Raw genomic sequence first — 24,128 nt, 5'->3', positions numbered from 1 at the left:
CTTTGACCTACACTGATAACTGCATGCAGGCCACGGTGAGCAGCCCACTCCCTCAGACTGTATTTCTGCCATCTTTCCAGTCTTTGGTCCACACTAGAGCCCTCTGATGCCCTGACTGGAGTGAACACCGTATCCCAAGACTCCCTCATAACACTGCCCACTGACCTCCTCAGAAAGGGCCCCTGTCAGAGAAACAGTCAGGGAAGCTGAAGCCATTCCGTCCTGCTCATCTTTCCTGGAAGCTTTCATCTAAAAGTGACAATATTGTCCTTTCCTTACACAGTCAGGTTTGTGCTTACAATTATGGAACAAATTTTTAATCTCAAATTGAGAAAGCGCTAGCATTTTCTAATAAGCCTGTTTGGACCTCATCTGTGCTCTGAGGAAAATAACTTTGTTATCACAGTTTATTTAATGAACAATCCACTGTTAATAAAGACACAGTTTATAGTCCTGTAAGCTTTCAGTTTAACTGCAGAAATCAATAAGGTGTTATGATTTTATAGTCCGGTAGAAATGACTAATCACAAGGTATTATGATTTTGTTGCCCTCTGGAACATTAACCAATTATATCTAACTCAGCAATTTTATTGAGACATTCCTTTCCCTATGGACTACACAGATATCTATTTCTTAAATCCTCTTAAAACCAGTTCTTTGCGGGACTTCCCTGGTGGTCTAGTGGTTAGGAACCCACCTTCCAATGCAGGGGACTCGGGTTCGATCCTGGCTGGGGAACTAAGATCCCACATGCTGCAGGGCAACTAAGCCTGCGCGCGGCAACTAGTGAGAAGCCCTAAACAAAGAGCCCCGTGCACTGCAATAAAGATCCAGCACAGCCAAACAACAACAACAAAAAAAACAGTTCTTTGTGGCACTCTCAATAACTATAAAATAAAACTTTGAAGCATGCTATGTGTATGAGAATTTTGTTTTTAACACTTCACTCAAAACTAAATATACTGTTTATGTGTAAATATTTATACGTGTGCATATATGTACATGTGTATATTTATGTATTTATGTGTAAAGCTTATTTTAAATTTATTTATTTTATTTTTCGCTGCGTTGGGTCTTTATTGTTGCTCTCGGGCTTTCTCTAGTTGCAGCGAGCAGGGGCTACTCTTCGTTGTGGTGCGTGGGCTTCTCACTGCGGTGGCTTCTCTTGCTGCGGAGCACAGGCTCTAGGCGCGCAGGCTTCAGTAGTCATGGCTCGCAGGCTCTAGAGTACAGGCTCAGTAGTTGTGGCTCACGGGCTCTAGAGCGCAGGCTCAGTAATTGTGGTGCACGGTCTTAGCTGCTCCTCAACATATGGGATCTTCCTGGACCAGGGCTCGAACCCGTGTCCCCTGTACTGGCAGGCAGATTCTTAACCACTGTGCCAGCATGGAAGCCCTGTAAAGCTTATTTTAAAAAGCAAGGGAAAGATTGGAATTCCCTGGCGGTCCAGTGGTTGGGACTCGGCGCTTTCAGTACCAAGGGCCCGGGTTCGATCCCTGATCGCGGAGCTAAAGTTCCACAAGCCGCGCGACATGGCCAAAAAACAAAACAAAATGAAAGCGAGAAAAAGATTAATTTAAAATATCAGGGTAGAGGCCACCTCTGGAAGAAAGATGTAAATGTTTCATTTCTTAATTTGGTTGTAGATACAATGTTGATCATTGCAATAGTATTATTTAAATTATATATTTATATATATTCTGTACACGTTTTTTTTGGTACCTGAGATACATTTTGCAACAAAAGAAACATTTAAAAAGACAACAAGAACTTATGTTACTGTTGGGGGATTACCACAGGAGGGTATTACACAGCCTCTGTTCAAATTTTCTCTTCCTGAAGGCCTTCTCTATTCATTCCTGCCAAGCCAATCAAATGAGTCAACATAACCTTAAAGTCAACACCATTAAGTGGTAACAAGGTTAATAAATTAACCATTATTTAACCTGGTCCTCAAAATTTTTTGGATCCAGTCTCTAAATATAAAAAGACACACAGATTCTAAGAAATGCATTTAAATCAAGCAAATTAACTACTGCTTTTAAATTATAAAATCCTTCAAGTTACAAAAAAAGATTCCTGGTAAAAAGAGCACTACCTGAAACTTATCCAACAATGCCCAAAAGATTTTCATGCAGTAAGTCTTTTAATGGCTAAAACCCAGAAACAACCAAACGTCCATCATTAAGGGACCAATAAAATATATTAGGGTACATCTAAACAGCTGCATACTGTACAGCACTTTAAAAATGAGGTAGGTGCACACTGATATGGAGACGTGTCCTTATATGTAGTCAGTTGCCCAACAGTATCATGGTACTATCCCCTCCTAGGGACTGGAATTCAGGATGCAAAGTAAAGAAACAAGGAATTCTAACTTTTCACTTGATATACTTCTGTGCTGTTTCAATTTTTACTTGATATTATTCTGTAACATTACAAAAAAAGTTTACAACCTGGATATATTACCGTAATCATTTAAAAAGAGCAGATAAGGATAAACTAATAAGATAAATTCTTTACCTCGGACTCCAGAAGTGAATTCAGAAATGACCAGCCAGTTGAGGCTGCCTTAATCCTAATGGGCCGAGGAGGATGGGGGAAGGGAAGGCGTGTCTCCGGAAGAGGAACACGGCATCCTCTCCGTGCTCTCATTAACCCAGCTTTTCCTGTCGGGTCGATATTCAAGATAACTTTTGATGTTCATTTTAAGGACGAAGAGGCTTGCAACACTATTATCGGTTAAAAAAATGTATAACGTTTGTTCTACGTCTGAAAACTAGGTGAAGAGTTCGAGAGAAGAGGTGGGACACTCCGAAGAGAAATCAATGTCTTGGAGAGGCATAACATAACGCTGATTACACACACACACACACACACACACACACACACACACACACACACACACACACACACACACACACACACACACACACACACACACACACACACACACACACACACACACACACACACACACACACACACACACACACACACACGGCGCCAGCAGCGGGGAGGGAGCGAGCACAGTCGATCTCAGTACTGCTTGGGCTTTAAAAGGTCACATATTTACCATTCAAATTAAGCACGTGGGCTTTAAAAGGTCATATATTTACCTTTCAAATTAAGCACCTTCCATTGATTAACTCATAAGCCGATTTACTGGTTAAAAACCAAAATGGTCTTCCCCAGCACAACTACCTTTGCTACATGGGCAACTCTCTGCTGCTCTTTATCTAAAAGGGCACGAACACTTTATGATTAATACGCGAAAGAAGGCTGACCCTCTTCCATTTCCATTTCACACCTCTGTACCTGACTCTCCTACGGAGAGACTCGGAAAAGAGCGCCGAACACTGAAAACATTCCTAGCCATGGTTCAGAGCAAACGGGAGGGGCGACGAAGCACCTGAGTGGACCCCTGACGCCCCGTGCGGGCCGCACATCGTCGCCCCACCGCCCGTCGCCACGGGAAGCTGACAGGCTCGAGACGGAAACCTTTCCAGACCTTCCAGGGAAGCAATCCGACGGCGAGACAACGCGGCGGTGCGGCCCGCCCCGGCCGAGCGCCAGCCACGCTCGCCCGAGGGGACGCGGGCTGGTGCGGAGGGGACGGCGGCATCCCCGCCCCGCAGAACGCCCGGACGCCCCGCGGACCCGCTCCGCCCGGCGGCGCCTCTCACCGGAGAGGTCGGGCCGGGCATCGCCGCACCTCGCAGGCCGGGCCGGACGAGCCGGGGGTGCCTTCCTACGCGCGGGCGGCTAGCGCCAGCCCCTCGCACACCTCAAACTGGCCTCCCGCACTCACCCGGCTTCCCCGACGTCCAAGCCGACCCCAGGCGCGCGCGCAGATGAGGAGGCGGCTAAGCCGCGGCAAACCCGGGGTCCTCGGCTCCACCTCAGCCCCCGGGAGCCGGTAGCAGTCCGCGGGCGAAAGGCGAGGGCGCCGGCGGGGCGGGGCGGGGCGCCGTGCGCACAGCAGCAGCCAATCCACGCGCAGCAAGTGGCCGGCCGGGGCGGGGCGGGGCTCTAGGGGCGGGGCGAGGACGCCACGGGGCGGAGCGAGGGCTCCCGGGTTTGGCCGGCCCTCCGGGAGCTGCCGGCCAGACTTGGCGTCTTTAAATTCGCGGATATGTAGACCTGGCCACTCCTGTTGCCTTCTGGGTGGCAGCACAGCTGCGTTTCTGCTCAGGGACTTCAAGTGCAGCATCCGTGAGATCACGTGCAGGGGGAGCCCAAGACCCAGCGGCAGGGGCTCTCTTTGCTTATAGGCCCAGCGGCGTTGACCACCAGCTGCCCAGTGTAGGGCACGTGCTCCAAGAGGGTTCTCAGGAACTGAAAGTCTGTAAAAATGTCCTTTTCTAATCCCCGCCACTCAGAAATGGAGGCCTAGAAAGGTGAAGTTACTTGTCCAAGGCTACCAACTAGTACTGTAACCCGAGGTTACCAACACAACTAACTAGTCTTCTGATTCTGTCCTGAAGCTTTTCCGGGCCATCCACCAGATTTTTGTTTTTCTTATTGTCAGGTCTCTTCCTACTGTCTTCTTTAAAGACGCTACATCTTGAATTTTCAATGTAACTTCAACAGCCTTTGCAAGCCCCGTCTGTCTAAATTTCCTACGGAATCTAAAATGTCATTTAGTTGTTTGGGGGAAAGACATTGTGTAAGTCCAGTTATTATCAATAGAAATCTAAAAAAGCTTTTACCTGAAGTATAATAAAATAAAAGGTTTTGTGTCCCAAGTTATCACAAAAGGCCATCCCCTTCTACTCCTGTTACTCCTATAGCTCTTATATGTGTAAGAGGAACAATTCCTAGTTTTTGATATTTTTTCCACTGTCTCTCAGTTCTCATTTTCATGGAAACGATTTTTCTATCTTTATTTTTTTATTTTTTCCTTTTTTTGCGGTATGCGGGCCTCTCACTGCTGTGGCCTCTCCCGCTGCGGAGCACAGGCTCCGGATGCGCAGGCCCAGCGGCCATGGCTCACGGGCCCAGCCGCTCCGCGGCATATGGGATCCTCCCAGATCGGGGCACGAACCCGTATCCCCTGCATCGGCAGGCGGACTCTCAACCACTGCGCCACCAGGGAGGCCCTATCTTTTATATACACTTGCAGTTACATTGCCCATCATTCTGATAACATGTGCTAGGATCTAGGTGCTCAATAAATATTTGTTGAATAAATTACTTTTAAAATATGTGCAACCTTAAAATTAGTTAAATTGCTGACCTATGAAAGTTGACTTTTTAAAATAAGTTTTTAGGGACTTCCCTGGCTGTCCAGAGGTTGGAACTCTGTGCTTTCACTGCGGGAATGCAGATTCGATCCCTGGTCGGGGAACTAGGGTCCCGCAGACCACACAGTGTGGCCAAAAAGTAAGTAAGTAAATAAATAAAAGGTTTTAAAATCTTGCTTCTTTTTTGATTATTGTATTAGGGTTAGGTTTGGCTGCATGAAGCAGGGGGAAACAACCAGAAAATAAGAGTGGCTTAAACAAAAAATTGGTATTTCCCTCTCAAGTTTTAGAAGTCCAGAGTTAGTCTAGAGCTGGCCTGGCACTTCATGGAGACAGGTGCAGCATCCTTGTTCCAGCCAGAAAAGTCACACATATATTTATTTATGATTTCAAATATACTTGCATTTGGAAGATATCAGCCTCCATTCCCAATGTCACCTCATGGTCTAACAGAGCTGCTGGAGCTCTAGCCATTATACTTGCATTCCAACCAGAAGGTGAGAGGACAAAGGGAACATGCCCTCTCTTTAAGAACCTTTTCCTGGACTTCCCTGGTGGTCCAGTGGTTAAGAATCCACCTGCCAATGCAGGGGACGCAGGTTTGATCCCTGGTCAGGAAACTAAGATCCCACATGCCCCGGGGCAACTAAGCTCACACATGCCACAGGTACAGAGCCCGCATGCCTCAAGGAAAGGTCCCGCATGCTATAACTAAGACCCAATAAATAAATAAATAAAGTGGTTGTGCTATTTTTAAAAAAAGAACCTTTCCCACAGTTCGCATATACCATTTCTGCTTTCATTCTGCTGGCAAAAACTTAGTCACTTGGCTACACTAAACTGGAAGGGAGGCTAGAAAATGCAGTTTCAGTACTGAGGAAGAAAGGAAGAATAGATACTGGGGGACAAGTAGAAGTTTCTACCATAGTCTCAAATCTCATCACTGTTTAAAACATTAAGTATTTTAAGATTCCCCTAGATTTTTTACCTTTATTACAGAAGAGTAATCTGAGAATAAATGCTTACCCCCATTTATGAAGAAGGATGTTACTGCTGACCTGCCATTAGGATGCACGTGCTTCGAGTTGCCTTCCCAGACGTGAGAGGGGACTTGCACTAATGTAGCTTGTTTCTCTATCATTCTGTAAGCCTCTACTTCACAGAGAGTCAAACATGTATGTAGCTATGCTTTCAAAAATATGGGCATTTGATGGGCTTCCCTGGCGGCGCAGTGGTTGAGAGTCCGCCTGCCGATGCAGGGGACACGGGTTCGTGCCCCGGTCCGGGAAGATCCCACATGCCGCGGAGCGGCTGGGCCCGTGAGCCATGGCCGCTGAGCCTGCGTGTCCGGGGCCTGTGCTCCGCAACGGGAGAGGCCACAACAGTGAGAGGCCCACGTACCTCAAAAAAAAAAAAAAATATATATATATATATATATATATATATATATATATATATATATATATATATATGGGCATGTGAAAGATATTGGGATTAAGTTGCTGATGTCAACATTTCAGTGTCAGCATTTCAAATATACTGATTTGAGTCTTTAGTAAATTTGCAAATCAGCTTTAAAAAAACTCCACATATGCCCTGATTCTGTTGGTATTCGATTATCTCTCTACCTAAGCATGTTTTCTTAAATTCCTATTACCTCCTAGATTCTGGAGTCTTTGTGACTTCAGGACCATTTTCAGGTTTGGGCCAGGACAGGTTCTAAAAGACCTACTTCACCTAAAACTGGACAGGTAGAATCCAGTCCGGTTGGTTCAAACCTACTAAGAGTAAGGAACAATCCAGGCTGTCCTTCACACCAGGCCCCACAGGTTCTGGTTTGTCCTTACTTTCTTGAGGCTGCTTCATGAACTTACTCTAATGGATGGCATTCATGTCCCATCTTTTAAGTACACCAAAGTATACTGCAGGAGCTATGTTATGTAAAGCATATTGTGTAACCATGTACTTCCCAAAATACTATCTTTCTCCGTAAGCTTACTGGGTTGTGAAACAAAAAGACTTCCTGTTAGTAAGTCAGTTAGAACTGTTGTATTTGGATGAAGTTGACTTGAGACTAAGATCACATTCCTTTGGATCATAAATGACCCTCTCCTAAAAGGATGGATATTCAGTATCAGTCATATTCAGAAAAGACCATCATAAAAGATTGTCTTTTAGAGGGAAAACAGGATACCAAAGCTTGGAAGATCATTTGATTTAGGCAGAAGAGGAAACACTTCTTTCTGGAGTCTAGACTCTGATAACAATGGATACATTTATCAGTTGGTTTCTTTCCGTTACAAATAACAGAAAAAAACAATCTCAAACTGGCTTTTTAGAATAGTAAAAACAAACAAACAAACAAAAAACCTAGTTTTAGAACAGAAAAAGGGGGACATAATCTCAGTTTAAATAGAGATACATACAGAGAAAATGAGAAGTATGATACTCTCACAAATGAGTCAGGATTTTTTATGTGTCATGTTAAAATAACCATCTATGTTGTGACACAGGAAGAGGTGGTGATGAAATATTACAAGTACTGTATGTCAAGGATATAGTCAGACACCAGTGTTTAAAAGACTGATATGGAGACAAATTCTTCGGTGGGTGACAGGGAACAGAGGATGGGTCAGAAAAAGATACAGTAGTATAGTAGTATAAGAAGCCATAAAGGGACTTCCCTGGTGGTGCAGTGGTTAAGAATCTACTTGCCACAGGTTCAATCCCTGGTCCAGGAAGATCCCACATGCAACACAACTACTGAAGCCCGGGCACTCAAGGGCCCACGTGCCACAGCTACTGAGCCCGTGTGCTGCAGTTACTGAAGCCGGCGCGCCTAGAGCCTGTGCTCTGCAACAAGAGAAGCCACCGCAATGAGAAGCCCGCACACTGCAACGAAGAGTAGACCCCACTCGCCACAACTAGAGAAATCCTGCATACCACAACTAGAGAAAGCCTGCGTGCAGCAACAAAGACCCAATGCAGCCAAAAAGAAATAAAAAATTTTTTTAAAAAGCCCTAAAGAAGTTAGATGGAAGGTCTCTGGGGACAGTATAAGACAGAAATACAATAGGTGACCCCAAAATTAATAAATCATTTCAACACGTAATTTTTATAATATAGATTGACTTTAATTATACTAGAAGGGTAGCACATATGAAATGTTTTTTAAACTGCTTATTGATGAAATTAATGAGATTATTGAGTTTCATGTATGTCTTCTGTATTAGTTATCTATTGCTATCTAGCAAATTATCCCAAAACATCAGCAACTTGAAACATCAACTATTTATTTATAATCTTGTACAATTTCTGAGGGTTAGGAATCTGAGAGCAGCTTAGTCAAGTTGTTCTGGCTCAGGATTCCTCATGAGCTTATAATTAAACTGTCAGCTGGGGCTGCAAACATCTGAAGACTTGCCTGAGGATCTGCTTCCCATAAAGCTTACTTACGTGGCTGTTGGCTGGAGACCTTGGTTCCTGAGTACATGTGCCTCTCCACAAGGCTGCCTCAAGATATGTCAACTGACTTTACTCAGAGTGACTGATCTGAGAGAGAGTGAGAGCAGGAAGCTTCTAGCCTCAGAAGAGATATACCATCACGTTTGCTATATTCTACTGGTCACACAGAGCATACCATCATGTTTGCTCTATTGTGGGAGAGCGCTACACAAAAAACTGTGAATATCAGAAAGAGGAGATTTTTAGGGGCCATCTTGGACACTAGCTATGACCTCCACTAATTTAATAACACTTGCTTCTAAATTAAAAGGGATCTCTGATCTCCTCTGGTACATATTTGCCTTCAGCACTGCAAATGCAAACTCCAATAGGTATGTAGTACTGGTCATTCTAATGCCATAAGCCATGGTGCCATGTTTTTCTAAAATCCCAAGAAAATGAAGTACAATTTTCACAGTAGTTGTATTTATGGGGAAAAAAAGATGAGTGTATTTAAAATCATGCAAAATTATGTCATATTTATATGTAAAATATAATCCCATTCTAGGGTAAGGTGACTATAAACAGAGTATTCACCCACGTGAATGTCTGGTGGGACGTTTGAATGTTGAGCAGGACATGGAACAATTCCTCGTTTTGGTCAACCACCTGTACATTGCAAAACACCCGGCATCCCTGGCCTCACCTCCTGAATGCCTATGGTCAGGGGTGATATTTGAAATACTTAACAACTAGGGACTTCCCCGGTGGTGCAGTGGTTAAGAATCCGCCTGCCAATGCAGGGGGCACAGGTTCAAGCCCTGGTCTGGGAAGATTCCACGTGCCGCGGAGCAACTAAGCCCATGAGCCACAACTAGTGAGCCTGGCTCTAGAGCCCACGAGCCACAACTACTGAGCCCACGTGCCACAATTACTGAAGCCCGTGCACCTGGAGCCCGTGCTCTGCAACAAGAGAAGCCACTGCAATGAGAAGTCCGTGCACTGCAATGAAGAGTAGCCCCCGCTCGCTGCAACTAGAGAAAGCCCACGCGCCACAACGAAGACCCAACACAGCCAAAAAAAAATAAAAGAGGAAGAAGAAAAAAAGAAATACTTAACAACTAGGATTCACAGAGGTAGCAAACAAATGTATGGCTACCAAGGGGGAAAGGGGGGGGGGGGAAGGGGGAGGGGAGGGGGGAAAGGGGGAGGGGGAGGAATTGGGAGATAAGGATTGACACATATACACTACTGATACTATGTATAAAATAGATAACTAATGAGAACATATTGTATAGCACAAGGAGCTCTACTTAGTGCACTGTGGTGACCTGAATGGGAAGGAAGTCCAAAAGGGAGGGGATACATGTATATGTATGGCTGATTCATTTTGCTGTACAGTAGAAACTGACACAGCATTGTAAAGCAACTATACTACAATAAAAATTAATTTTAAAAAATCTAGGATCCCATGGACTTACCAACCAATCAGAATAGGTGCCAGCCAGCATGACATAAGTAATGCCTCTGCTGAGAACCACTGATTTACCACTGAGGACCGCACCCTGCACCCAGTATTTCATGTTCATCATCTCAAAGGATTACAACAATCCTGCATTTGACAGATGAGAAAACAGAAGCCCAAGAAGGTCTCATAGCTAGCGAGTGGAAAACCCTGGATCTGAGTTCAAGTCTCTCAAGCTCTGAAGCCCATTCATTTCCTCTCCCCTACATCACATTTCCTCTTGCTCGTCAGTGTTACAGTTAGTCAGGGAGGCAGGGACCTCGAGGGAAATAAAGGACAAGAATAATAATCCAGCTAGAAAACACACTGAATCCTACCTACTACACAGCACAGGGAACTCTACTGCATACATATAGTAATGACCTATATGGAGAAAGAAGTTTTAAAAAGAGTGGATCTATGTGTATGCATAACTGATTCACTTTGCTGTACACCTGAAACTAACATAACATTGTAAATCAACTATACTCCAATAAAAATTAAAATAAACAAACAAACAAAAAAAAACCACACACTGAATGCAAAGCAGCCCCAGGAACCTCAGTGTCCGGAGTTCTGGAATCTTCACTCGGTAATGTGATCTGCTCCAGTTTCCTCTCTGCCAACACCATAGCTTGGTGTGTGGGTAACAACAGGGATCTGGAATCAGACCAACTATATTCAGTCTGGATTCAAATCGCAACTCTGCCACTTCCTAGCTGCATGCCAAGTTATTTCATCTGTGCCTTAGTGTCTCCTGTCTCTCAGAAACAGTTAATAATAATACCTATGTCATAGGATTGTTGTGAAGATTAAGTTAGTTAACGTAAGGAAGGTGTTCAACAAGTGTGGGCTTTTGTCGCCTTCTCTGTATCTCATGCCTCATGGCTCGTTATTATGCCATATCACCTTCCTGATTCATGATGACTTCAGCTTGCATTTGCCCTCTCGATGCCTTGTCATCTGTCTTTGTGTAATCTTGCACTGCTATGTATTTCATTTGCTCCATATTGGTTAGTTCTACCTTCCATGAAAGCATACAACAATCTCATGCTGGCTTAACAGATAATGAGATAGAGCTATATGTGTTGAATTGGAAAAATCTTGAAGATATATTAATAGGCAGGTGAAGAAAAACATAAGAATATGTATAGTGTGCTCACATTTGTGTATTTTTGTGAAAGCAATGGAGAGACAGTGTGGGTATATAAATCATATACAGTTGACCCTTCAACAACTCAGGCGTTAGGGGTGCTGATCCCCTGTGCAGTCAAAAATCCAAGGATAACTTGGATTTGGTTTCACATCCCAGATTCAACCAACTGTGAATCGTGCAGTACTGTAGTACACATTTATTGAAAAAAAATCCACATAAAAGTGAACCTGCACAGTTCAAACCTGTGTTGTTTGAGGGTCAGCTGTGCATAAATTTTTGAAAGGATATTGTGGTAGCAGGATAATGGCCCCCCCCAAATATGTCCTAATCCCAGAATCTCTGAATATGTTATGCTACATAGCAAAGGGAAATTAAACCTTCAAATGGAATTAATGTTGCTAATCAACTTTTTTTTCTTTTTAATTTAATTTTTGTTTTGTATTGGAGTATAGTTGACTTACAATGTTGTGTTAGTTTTAGGTGTACAGAAAAGTGGTTCAGTTATACATATACCCACTCCTTTTTAGATTCTTTTCCCATATAGGTTATTACAGAATATTGAGTAGAGTTCCATGTGCTATACAGTAGGTCCTTGTTGATTATCTATTTTATACATAGTAGCATGTATATTCAACTGACTTTTTAAAAATTTTATTTATTTATTTATTTTTGGCTGCTTTGGGTCTTTGTTGCTGTGTACGGGCTTTCTGTAGTTGCGGCGAGTGGGGCTACTCTTCGTTGAGGTGCACGGGCTTCTCGTTGTGGTGGCCTCTCGTTGCACAGCACAGGCTCCAGGCATGCAAGCTTCAGTAGTTGTGGCACGTGGGCTCAGTTGTTGTGGCTCACGGGCTCTAGAGTGCAGCCTCAGTAGTCGTGGCACACGGGCTTAGTTGCTCCACAGCACGTGGGATCCTCCCGGACCAGGGCTTGAACCTGTGTCCCCTGCACTGGCAGGCAGATTCTTAACCACTGCGCCACCAGGGAAGCCCCTCAACTGACTTTAAAATAGGGAGATTATGCTGGGTGATCTGGATAGGCCCAGTGTCACCACAGAAGTCCTTAAAAGTTTGAGAGGGAGGCAGGAGAGTCGGAGTCATGTGACATGAGAAGGACTCCACCTGCTGTTGCTGGCTTTGAAGACAGACGAAGGGGCTACAAGCCAAGGATACAGGCAGCCTCTAGAAGCTGGAAAAGCAAGGACTCAGATACTTCTCTGGAGCCTCCAGAAGGAATGAAGCCCTGCCAGCACTTTGATTTTAGCCCAGTAAGATCCACCTTGGACTTCTGGCCTCTAGAACTGTAAGATTATAAATTTGTGTTGTTTAAGCCTCTAAGTTTGCAGTCATTTGTTACAGCACCCATAGAAAACTAATACAGATAAGCAAGAAATTGTTGATGAGGATTAGATCTGGGAAGTAGGCTCAGGAGGTCTGGATCTGGGGGAGTCTGGGGTAAAGAGGAACTCACTTGTTTATTGCCTCTCATTTTTCATTGACTGGATTTTTTACTATATACATACAAATGTTTAAAATAATCTTTGTCCCCCAAATAAAGAACCTTACCTATTGAACTATGTAACACCTCATCATCCAGTTGATGATGATTGGCCCTGTCCTCAGGCCAATGGCTTTGGCCCCTGTGGGACTGTGGGCAGGCAGGCACTGTAATCGATACATTTAGAATGACTATCTTCCAAACCTCTTAGGATACTCAAGTCCATAAGAGTGGGACCCAGAGGCATGCACACGTGCTCTGCCTTCCTCTGCCAGCTCCCTGTGTCCAGAAGGCCATGGAATCATGACTTCTCAGGATGGTTTTTCTTAGGGTTGGAGAAAAGAAAGAGAAGAGAGGGCAGGTAGGTTCGCTAGACCTCAGTTTCCCCACAGTCTGTGGGCAACAGGATGTGTAACAGGAATGGGAATTGACATCGCAACTACTGCTTGATCACCTGCTGAGTTTTAAAGTAAAAAGTCTGTATATGTAATTAAAGACCACTCTCTCTCAGTCATTTTCACAAAATGTGCATTTGTTTTTATCTAGTTTTTCTCCACTTTGTGGATTCTTGTTTAGGTAAGGCCACTGCTCAGTTTGCTAAGAGTAGCTATCTGTTGTAAGAAAGACACAGTAACAAAGGCCTGGGAATACTAGCAAAGTTTCGTGGGGTTTTGGCAGAAATTGGTAAGTAATAATCAATTTTTGCTGCAGCCATAAAAGCATCTAAAATAAAATTCTTAAAACATTGGCAGTCATTTCTCTGCTTAACACAATTTAAAACAGTTCTCGGGGGTGGGGGGTGGGTGTGTGTGTGTGATGAATTGGGAGATTGGGATTGACATATATACACTAATATGTATAAAGTGGATAACTAATAAGAACCTGCTGTATAAATAAATAAAATAAAATTTAAAACTTCAAAAATAATTAAAACATAAAATAAAATAGTTCTCATTTCCTATGCTTCTGAAGACATTTCTTGCCTATAGAAAAGTAGCAAGCAACCTACCAAAAGCAGAACCCCTCTGCATTGCCCTTTACTGTTTTCTTTTCTTAATAAAAGCTTTCATATGCCATAAAATTCACTCCTTTAAAAGGCACAGTTCCATGGTTCTTGGGAGTTCCCTGGCGGTCCAGCGGTTAAGACTCACCCTTCCACTGCAGGAGGCGTGCGTTTGATCCCTGGTCAGGGAACTAAGGTCCCCCATGCCGTGTGGCGTGGCCAAAAAAATAAAAAGAAAAAAAAAAGGCACAATTCCATGGTTCTCACTATGTTCACAGAGTTGTACAACCACTACCACAGTCAATTTCAGAACATTTTCATCACCCGCCAAAAGAAAACCTGTCACCATTAGCAGTCACTCATTTCCTTACAGCCCTAGGCAAACACTGATCTACTTTCTGTCTCTATAGGCTGGCCTACTCTGGACTTTTCATACAAATGGAATCATACAATTTGTGGTCTTTCTTGACTGGCTTCTACATTTTCATTTGAAGCCTGCAGCTAGCTGAAGCCATGACAGAGAAATTTCAGTCAATGCAGGAAACTGACTGAAACTGGCAAGATTTGCTTTGAAATCAATACTTCCCCAAGAGAAGAACTATGGAACATTTTTTTTTCAACAAACCTTAAAAATAATAAGAACTTCTGTTTATTATTATATTAGCACAACAGGGTACATAATTTAATACTTAGTATGGAGTGGTCATCACGTTTCACTAACTATGTGGGATTCTTTACGTACAATAGATCATTGAATCCTCATAAGAAGCATTCCTGTTTACACCTGAGAAACCTGTAGGTCCCGTGAGGTTTGGTCACAGATCATACACCTACAAAGTGGCAGAGCTGAAAGTTTAATGAGTCCACGTGCCCCAGGCCCTACGATCCAGTGTATAGTGCCTGTTTATCCCCAGACCATGAAATTCCCATGATCTCATCTGTATCAGTCACATTTCTTAGTTGCAAATGGCAGTCCTGCCTCTAGCTGGATTAAGCAGAAAAGGGATTTATTAAAGGACGCTGGAAGTTTGGGGAGGGTGGAGAAAGTGGCTGAAGGTTGTTTCCAGGAACAATGCCTAAAACCACACTGAAGAACTGGGCTGGTGAAAGAAACATAAGAATGGCTGTGGCCACCATGCACTAGAAGCCAGGAACTTGAGTGCCACTGCCACCAACATTGACACCACTTCGGGGCCAGCAGCTCCACCTGGCAGCCACTGCCTTCCTGCACCAGCCAAGTGGAACTTTCACAGAGAACCAACGCATTTCCTCCCATGCCTCATTCTGAACACGTCTCCCAAGGACAAGTCCTGTTGGCAGTCTAGGTCAGGCACCCATTTCTTTCTTTTTTTTTTTTTTTTAATTTATTTATTTTTGGCTGTGTTGGGTCTTCATTTCTGTGCGAGGGCTTTCTCTAGTTGCGGCAAGCGGGGGCCACTCTTCATTGCGGTGCGCGGGCCTCTCACTATCGCGGCCTCTCTTGTTGCGGAGCACAGGCTCCAGACGTGCAGGCTCAGTAGTTGTGGCTCACGGGCCTAGTTGCTCCGCGGCATGTGGGATCTTCCCAGACCAGGGCTCGAACCCGTGTCCCCTGCATTGGCAGGTGGATTCTCAACCACTGCACCACCAGGGAAGCCCCAAAAGATGTGATTTTTTTTTTTTTGCGGTACGCGGGCCTCTCACTGCTGTGGCCTCTCCCGTTGCGGAGCACAGGCTCTGGACGCGCAGGCTCAGCGGCCATGGCTCACGGGCCCAGCCGCTCCGCGGCATGCAGGCACCCATTTCTGAGCATATTTTTTTTTCTTTTTGCTGTATGCGGGCCTCTCACTGTTGTGGCCTCTCCCGTTGCGGAGCACAGGCTCCGGATGCGCAGGCCCAGCGGCCATGGCTCACGGGCCCAGCCGCTCCGCGGCATATAGGATCCTCCCAGACCGGGGCACGAACCCGTATCCCCTGCATCGGCAGGCGGACTCTTAACCACTGCGCCACCAGGGAGGCCCCATTTCTGAGCATATTTAAATGAACTAGGATTTCCTCTCCTGCCAAGACCAACTTCAAAGGTCTGACTTCCTGTGCTAAGAACCACATCCTCCCCAGATGAATGACAGATGCCATCATCAATATGGGTGGACTGTTTGGAAGACGATGGGCAACCAAAAGTACAACAATTGTCTACTATCCATTTAAGCAAAGCTCACTGGGAATCTTGGGGCTCGGCTGGGCCAATCATGGCGTAAACTGTGGTTGAATGGAGGAGCTGAGAGGATGAGGCCATGGAACCAGATTCCCCTGCAGGATAAAGCCACAGAGAGCACAGAGGCCCAGCTATAAATGCCAAAGCCAACTTGCCACTGGACCATATGCTCCTCAATACAAGGTCCTCTAGGTGCACCAGGAGAGACCTCCCATCCCCTACACACACAACTGTGAGTAGGTCTCTTGTAACAATCTTAATCTTACTGGAGTGTATTCAGATGTTATCTGTCCTGTTGAAACCTTCAGGTAGGATCTGCCACTTAGTGGGGCTGGGGGGACATCAATCACCTAGGGAAGATGTGGGTCTTTGAACAGGAAGCCAGACCTTTGAAATCAGTCTTGGCAGTAAAGGAAGTCCCTTAAGACAGCAGTCCTCAACCTTTCTGGCACCAGGGACCGGTTTTGTGGAAGACAAGTTTTCCATGGACTGGGGTGGGGGTGGGGCGGGGAGGGGATGGTTCAGGGCTCAGGCGGTAATGCGAGCAATGGGGAGCAGTGGGGAGCGATGGGGAGCGGTGGGGAGCGGTGGGGAGCAATGGGGAGCGGTGGGGAGCAATGGGGAGCGGTGGGGATCGATGGGGAGAGATGCGGAGCGGTGGGGAGCAGTGGGGAGAGATGGGGAGCGGTGGGGAGCGATGGGGAGCGGTGGGCAGCGGTGGGGAGTGGTGGGGAGAGATGGGGAGCAGTGGGGAGCGATGGGGAGCAGTGGGGAGCGATGGGGAGCGGTGGGGATCGATGGGGAGAGATGCGGAGCGGTGGGGAGCAGTGGGGAGAGATGGGGAGCGGTGGGGAGCGATGGGGAGCGGTGGGCAGCGGTGGGGAGTGGTGGGGAGAGATGGGGAGCGGTGGGGAGCGGTAGGGAGTGGTGGGGAGCGATGGGGAGCGGCAGATGAAGCTTCGCTCGCTCGCCGGCTGCTCACCTCCTGCTGTGCAGCCCGGTTCCTAACAGACCTCGGACCGCTACTGGTCCGCAGTCTGGGGGTTGGGGACCCCTCCCTTAAGACCTTACTTTCCTAGGCTACATTTGGGGGAGGAGAGGCATGCTGAGGGCACTTGAGGGCCCTGCCAAAAGTGGAAGAGGGGTGTGCTCTTTCCCTCCCCAGCAGGCTGGGGACTGGGCTCAGAGGCAACTTGGAGAGGGTCACAAGCTGTATCATCCCATCCTAGGGACTCTCTTCCTTCCTTTTCTGTCATCCCTGAGCCTTGAGGAAAGCTGTGTTTGCATGTTCCAGTCTGGTCTCAGCCAGGCAAGAGGTATTCTGACAACACCTCTGGGTCTGCCCTTAGGCCAGAGAAGGAGAGGAAGCCCAGTACCCCCGCCCAGCCCCCGCGCCTGGAGCTGGGTCGCAGTGGTAGCAGGAATACCAAGCAAAGTGAGTATCTGAGGGCTACATTTGGGGGTGAGGCATCCTTTTGCTGCACCCCACCCCAGTTACTGATTTCTGAGAATCCAGATGGTGGAATGGTGGATTGCCTTGCAGGACTTCAGTAACTGTATGTTGAATGAACAGAACTTTGTCGAAAAGGAAAATCAGTACTTCTAGGAACAGGCAAATCAGCATGAGTTGTGCCTGAGAGGTATTGGAAATGTCCCAGAAGGTGGCTGAGGCCCAGGGATGGGGACTCAGGCAGCTGGTAGCAGGGAAGTATGGCCCCAGCCATACAGACAACGTTACAGGGGACTCCCATCTCTAGGAGGGGTACCCCCAAGAGCAGGGCTATATCCTGGGAGCACAATGAAGAAAATGAATGATAATGTAGTAGTTCTATCAAGGAACTTAAAACTATAGTCCTGAGGGACCAGACTACTGACTGAGGCCGAACCTCAGGCACACAGAACAAGGACACAGCTCAGAGATAAAAGCCTGTGATCTGTGATCTGAGGATCTATCCTCAAGCTGTTGGGTCACCAACATCCATGAGATGTTACGGAAAAACCGGAACAAACTTTTTAGCTAACCCAATACATCAAAACAGATGTAAGTGTCAGATTCCGATTCCACAAACTCCAATGAACCGGCCCAAATCTTTTTTTCTGGCCTGGCACTTAGTTATTTAAATAAGTGAATCTGTTTTTACATAGGCAAACTTGCCTTCTTTTTTTTTTTTTTTTTTTTTTTTGCTGTACGCGGGCCTCTCACTGTTGTGGCCTCTCCCGTTGCGGAGCACAGGCTCCGGACGCGCAGGCTCAGCAGCCATGGCTCACGGGCCCAGCCACTCCACAGCATGTGGGATCTTCCCGGACCGGGGCACGAACCCGTGTCCCCTGCATCGGCAGGTGGACTCTCAACCACTGCGCCACCAGGGAAGCCCGGCAAACTTGCCTTCTTAACAAGAATAGTCAAAAAAAAAATAGGTCATGTCTCAGTCAGTTTTAACATTATCCATAAAAAAGATAAAAAAGATTAACTTAGATGGCCAGGCAAAAATATGCTTTTTATTACTATTAGTTGTTTATAGAACAATCATTAAAATTAACTTTATTAATTAACCTTATTAACTTTATTAATATAGACAACATTTACAAACATAAAGTGTGCTGTGCTGAAATTAGGAATTACTGGAGTTTTCTGATAACTTTGCATTCTCATTATCTAATAGCAAAAATGGTTTTATTCATATATGTTGCTGCAATGTAATTAGGTATCATATATCTAATTCTAATATTTAACAAGATTCACAGAATCATAGCCTTCTAAAATGTTTTGGAACTATAGCTTTTATTAGAAACTTATTTCACACTGTTCACAATTGTATTTAGAATAATATATCATTGCAGAAGCTAATGATAACTCATTCCATAATCACATATGCCAATTAATGCCCCATCAGGTAAGCAGAAAGGTCTGAAGTTTCCTTTTGAAGATGTAATTTTATTTAACTATCACACGCTTTACAAAATAACTTGTTCTTCCAAAATCAGAGGGGCAAGTGACATGCTTCTGAGGCCCTTCCATAGTACAGCGCTCCAAATTAAATAAGGAAACAGACCTGCTCCTTTTGACAACTCTCCATTATCCTCTAGTTGCCCCATTCTGTGAATAGGCATTTACACAAACCTAAAGAAGTCAGGTCTTTCTGAAAGTGGTTGGGACACAATCTCATGGATGTCAATCTCCTGTCACTTGCCAAAGGTGCAAGTGGGTACCTTATCTTTTTTTATTAAAGGGTTCCTAAGACAGGACATTGGATCCCTAAGACAGTAAACTGAGATTTTCATATCACTGAAAAAGCCTCTGAGGAGTTTGATCCATAACGAAGAGAGGCTTCAGGTAGGTTTATGTAAACCTAACATTTCAACTCTGATTAGAGATGAAGCCAAAAGTGAAATCTTGTTTCCATTGAGCCCAAGGATTTTTTTTTCCCACCTCTGAAAGGTCAGAAAAGACTTTCAAAGCTCTTTAAAAGTGGACATTGGAGTCTCTTTCTAGAACAGCTAAATCAGCTATAGCTTGGCTGATGGATCTGTGCTGCTTATGGCCCATGAAGTTAGGCAGGAAAAAGTACAACCAAGATATTTGGTGGTTTCTTTATTCAGTACCCAGAGAGAAGGGCTTTATAAAAAAGAGAGTGTCATAAACCCACTAAGGTAATTTTCTGATCTTAACATTTCCAACCATATAGAGAATGTCCCAAAAGTCTTAGAAAAATGTGTGCTTTAATAACCTCAGGTGTATAAATGCAGCAAACCTGTGAAAAACATACATCATTTGGAGGTTTAGTTGCCTACATTCCATACTTCTTTCATTTTGTGACCTTTCATGATACATTCTTAGTTGTTGTTGAAGTACCTATGTTTGCAGATGGCAAACAACAAATGTTTTTAACTTATCAGAGTTTAAAACTGCACTAAGACTTTGGAATCCCTTTATGATTCCCAGCCTGAGTCCCTATCCTAACTCCTTTCACCTGATGACCGATATTTACGCTCTGAAATGTATTAAGTTGTTTCCTTAAAAGTAAGTTCTCCTCTTGTTTTGCCATATCCTCAGAGCAAAGCTGGTTGAATATTTCTCTGACTTACTTTCTTACAGCTCTCTCATCTACACATCACTGGAGATGTGACTTGTTTTGTGAAAAGTACAGAGGCACACAGTTCTCAGACTCTTGTGTTATAGAAAGAAATCTCAGCCTCTATGTGTGATGTCAGTACTACTAAAAATGATTGGGGGCAGTTCTGTGAACAACGAGATGGTCATATTTTAATAAATTGCCACACATTCATCCAGTTAAAGAATCCTGTCTTGACTCCAGGTGTTTCCTCTCCTTCTCCCTGATCAAAGTTATTTGGGTTTTTATCTGTGACTTCTTGTGTTTTTATAAGGGTCTCATATATTTCCTGGGCTCTGGCAATTTCTTTCTGTGCATCAAAATGGACTTTTTGCCTGGTCAGAAGGGGAACAATTAAATTAAAGTCATTAATTCGCTTGTTTAGTTTTTTGATGTTTTCTTGAAACTGCTCACAAACTTGGTTCCACTGTTTCTCCTCAGTTGGTGTCATTGGATTCCCAAGTTTTTTCCTTGACACTAAAATTGCCTCTCTGAGTTGATCAATAGTATCCTTTATTTCCTTTTGCATTAGGATCCATTCTGGTTGGTATCCATTATCTATCAATATTCTGTTCAGGTTGTGAGTCATGGGATCAATATATGAACAGCCAGAAAATTTTTTTAGAGGTTTTCCTTTCCCACTGAGATTGTCAAAGTCTCCTTTTGCCATTGATTCCTGAATGAGATCCTCCACCAAACGTTCTATTGCTTGAGTTATCTTTTGTTCCTTACTGTGTCTTACATCTTTAACAGTTACACTATCGGTGAAATACTGGCTTTGCAGTTTCTGCTTTTGGTATTCCATCACTTGCTCAGTTGCACGGTCTGCTCTAAATTGCCTATACTGCTTCTCTCGTTGACTTGGAGTCCCAAAACCAATACCCTCAAAACTTAAATAATGCCGGTGTTGGGGTGTGTTATGTTTGAATTTTTTTTCTTCTTCTTCTGTTTCTTCAACTTTACTCTGTCTGCCATTTGTTTGTTCTATCACGTGGGAAAGCACCTTCCTATAAGCTTCTTCGATCCTTATAAATGTTGCAGAATCAGCAGTATTAGAGCCACCATCTGGATGGTATTGCTTGGCAAGCTTATGAAAAGATTCTCTGACGTCATCTGCAGAGCATCCTTCATCCAGATTCAGCAGCCTATAATATTCTCTCATCTTCTTTTTGGATTTATGAGTTGACATCATCCTAGTTCTAATGACACCAAGATATGGACCCATTTTCATTCGATTAGGAATCACTGAAGCATTTATCAGATGAGATCTTAAGATTTGAGCCATCATCACATACACTGTGTTCATTATTGCACCCAGAGTTCTTCCTAGCAATGATCTATAAAATGACAACAAATATAGGGTGAAGACAGTTGTATTATCAGCTAAATTCATATTTTCAGCAATAAGGATTAAATTACAGTACAACAAGGGGTAGTTCTTTCTAATGCTGCTGCCAAAATTCTTGTAGCTATATTTCATTTATGTTAGCAGAGAAATGGAAGTTGATGATGCTTTGCATTAACATATTGTGATATAATCTGGATTCTACTCCTCACTAACTAACCACAGAATTTTAGGGCTGGCAAGTTCTGAGAGATCATCTAGTCCAATCTTCTCATTTTGTGAGAAAATGTAGGCCCAGAAGGTTAAGCAACATAACCAAGTCCCACAGCAAGTTGTAAGCAAAATGGTTAGAGTTAGGGCACAATAAGCCCCTTGCTTAATTGTCTGTATCCCCAGCAGATTATAAACTTCATTGGCATCACCATTTCTTTAGTTAGTGAGTGTATCATTGTCTTTATCGTCCCAAAGAGTCCTGTCATGAGAAGACATACGTGAAACAATCAGAGAACATGACAAAGTATGTACCTAGTCTGACACTAAATTGAATAGAATCAAGTGTCCAAAAGACTTTAAGCTCTACAGCTTGTTAGGAAGGAGCTATATGCTGCATGCCGAAAAAACAAGATGAAAGGTGAGGCCTCCCAATACGTTAGCTATTATTTTTAAAATGCACAGTATAGGGCTTCCCTGGTGGCGCAGTGGTTAAGAATTCCCCTGCCAATGCAGGGGACACGGGTTCGAGCCCTGGTCCGGGAAGATCCCACATGCTGCGGAGCAACTGAGCCCACGAGCCACAACTACTGAGCCCACATGCCACACTACTGAAGCCTGCGCACCTAGAGCCCGTGCTGTGCAACAAGAGAAGCCACCGCAACGAGAAGCCCGTGCACTGCAACCAAGAGTAGCCCCCGCTCTCCACAACTTGAGAACGCCTGCAGGCAGCAACGAACACCCAACACAGCCAAGAATAAATAAATTTATTTTTTTTAAAAAAGCACGGTATAGTAGAGGAGAAAGTCTTGTACACAGATAATGGCAGTGAAATGCTGGAAGTGGTTTAACTGAAAACAGGATTTTGATGTATAAACGCTAAAACTGAGCTCCTGGGGACTCCAATTTTCCGGACAATTGGGGTCTGGGAGTTTCAGAGTTGATTGGGATGGTAGTGATTGTGCGAACTGTGGCCGTCGCGGGGGAGTGGTCAGTCCCAACCCGGGACACGCCCCGCCCCGCCCCGCCCCGCCCCCTACTCACCTCAGACGCTGGGAAGGGTCTCAGAGGCTCCCGCCCCCAAGCTACGCCTGTGCACATGCGTGGGCGCTGGGCCCTTGACTCCTCGGGCTTCCCCGCGGTGGCCGTGGACAAGTGTCTCCGCTGGGCTAGACCACCTGCGTTTTACACTGAGGGAACCCTCGGGGCGCGGAGGGCAGTATTATACCTAAGAGGAACAGATGTCCTACCTTATCAGGGAACCCCAGAATCTCTTTTAAAACGAACTCTTCCCAAGAGGACAAGAGCAGGACATTTCGAGATGATACGCCCCGCCCCGGACAATCTGCTCCGCCTCCGCCCCCACCTCGAGTGGGAGGTGGATCGATCGACGGGGATTCTGGGAGCTGTAGTTTGCCGGGAAGTGCGGCGCGCGCAGAACTCTGCCGCGCGCCTGCGCCTGCGTCTGCCAAGAGGAAGGCGCGGGGAGAGCCGGGCTCTGAGAAGGTCGCCGTGGAGGTGGTGAAGACATATAGGAGTTATCGCAGGCGAATGTAGGTTGGGATCATTCGAGTCCTAGTGGGTCGGAGGGCAGTGGCTCTCGGTAAATTGTTTTTTGAGGAGGGGAAGACAAGTCCGTTTCCGCGAACAGGACCTGAACAGCCTTTTCGGGTCTGCAGCCGGGGACACCAGCTCAGAGACGAGGAAACTACCCAGCCCAGAAAGATCTAGCTCACCCGGGTTAGAAACCTAGTCTTTCATTAGTTCAAGAACGTAGTGAGCAGCTCACTCTGCCTGACGTTGGTAGGGGGTAAGCACAGTCGAAGACAATTAAATTAGGTGTTTCCTGGCTTTAAGTTCAGCCACTATCATGGGGGTTTACTTTTCCCCCTACTGTACGAGGAGATAATTGTAAAAAAAGAAAGAAGAAAGAAAGCGGCAGAAACTTGGGGAGTCAGACCTGAGTTGAAAATCCTGTTGCTTACACTTGCCTTTTTTCTGTGTCTGTTTATCTGTAAAATGAAGGTACCAACAAATGGTAAAGTGTATTTAGCAGTTACTTTTGGCCAGGCACTGTGCTAAATGCTCTATGTATAGTCTTTTCAAATCCTTACAACAGACCTGTGAGGTAATTGCTATTGTTTCCCCCATTTTACTGATGATGAAATAATAATTGCATCGAACTCACTTTTTGTGAGAATTACACAATGTACGTAAGCCACTTTGCACAATGCCTGGCACATTAAATATTTTTGTTATGATTGTGTCTCCTAAAAGAAACCAGAAATAGGTACTAGCCTAGAAAGGCTTCTGAGTTATAGACAGTGTAATAATTTGTTACCTTCTATGTAGGTGTGCAGAAAATAAATTCTTATTCAGAAGTATTTCCTTATAAGCAAACAATGAGCACAGAAGAACT

The 24,128-nt window shown here is 44.8% G+C and overlaps 2 protein-coding genes across 4 annotated transcripts in view; both read right to left on the bottom strand.

Annotated features, from left to right (window-relative positions):
* TMEM50B (transmembrane protein 50B) overlaps nucleotides 1-3,944 on the bottom strand; it is a 36,721-nt gene extending 32,777 nt beyond the window's left edge. Inside the window, exons 1-2 of one of the 2 annotated variants that reach the window (XM_060099751.1) lie at nucleotides 3,813-3,944; nucleotides 2,525-2,670 (exon numbers count right to left, since the gene is read on the bottom strand). The gene's annotated coding sequence lies outside the window, so the exon portion shown is untranslated. The remainder of the gene's footprint in view (nucleotides 1-2,524; nucleotides 2,671-3,812) is intronic. The other variant, XM_060099750.1, reaches the window with a different exon arrangement.
* A 15,499-nt stretch (nucleotides 3,945-19,443) lies between these two features.
* On the bottom strand, nucleotides 19,444-23,042 carry DNAJC28 (DnaJ heat shock protein family (Hsp40) member C28). Of its 2 annotated transcripts, none has more exons than XM_060099747.1 (2): nucleotides 22,754-23,042; nucleotides 19,444-21,491 (listed from the first exon to the last, which is right to left on the bottom strand). In XM_060099747.1, exon 2 carries the CDS (start codon nucleotides 21,458-21,460, stop codon nucleotides 20,300-20,302), a length of 1,161 nt encoding a protein of 386 aa, XP_059955730.1. In that variant the 5' UTR covers nucleotides 21,461-21,491; nucleotides 22,754-23,042; the 3' UTR covers nucleotides 19,444-20,299. The 2 variants fall into 2 exon arrangements, with proteins under 2 accessions (XP_059955730.1, XP_059955731.1); XM_060099748.1 differs by having other exon boundaries at nucleotides 22,960-23,033.
* Between the last annotated feature and the right edge of the window lie 1,086 nt (nucleotides 23,043-24,128).

This window comes from Mesoplodon densirostris, chromosome 5 (assembly GCF_025265405.1).
Source record: "Mesoplodon densirostris isolate mMesDen1 chromosome 5, mMesDen1 primary haplotype, whole genome shotgun sequence".
In the NCBI taxonomy this organism is placed as follows: Eukaryota; Metazoa; Chordata; class Mammalia; order Artiodactyla; family Ziphiidae; genus Mesoplodon; species Mesoplodon densirostris.
This window is presented reverse-complemented; position numbering and strand designations above follow the sequence as displayed.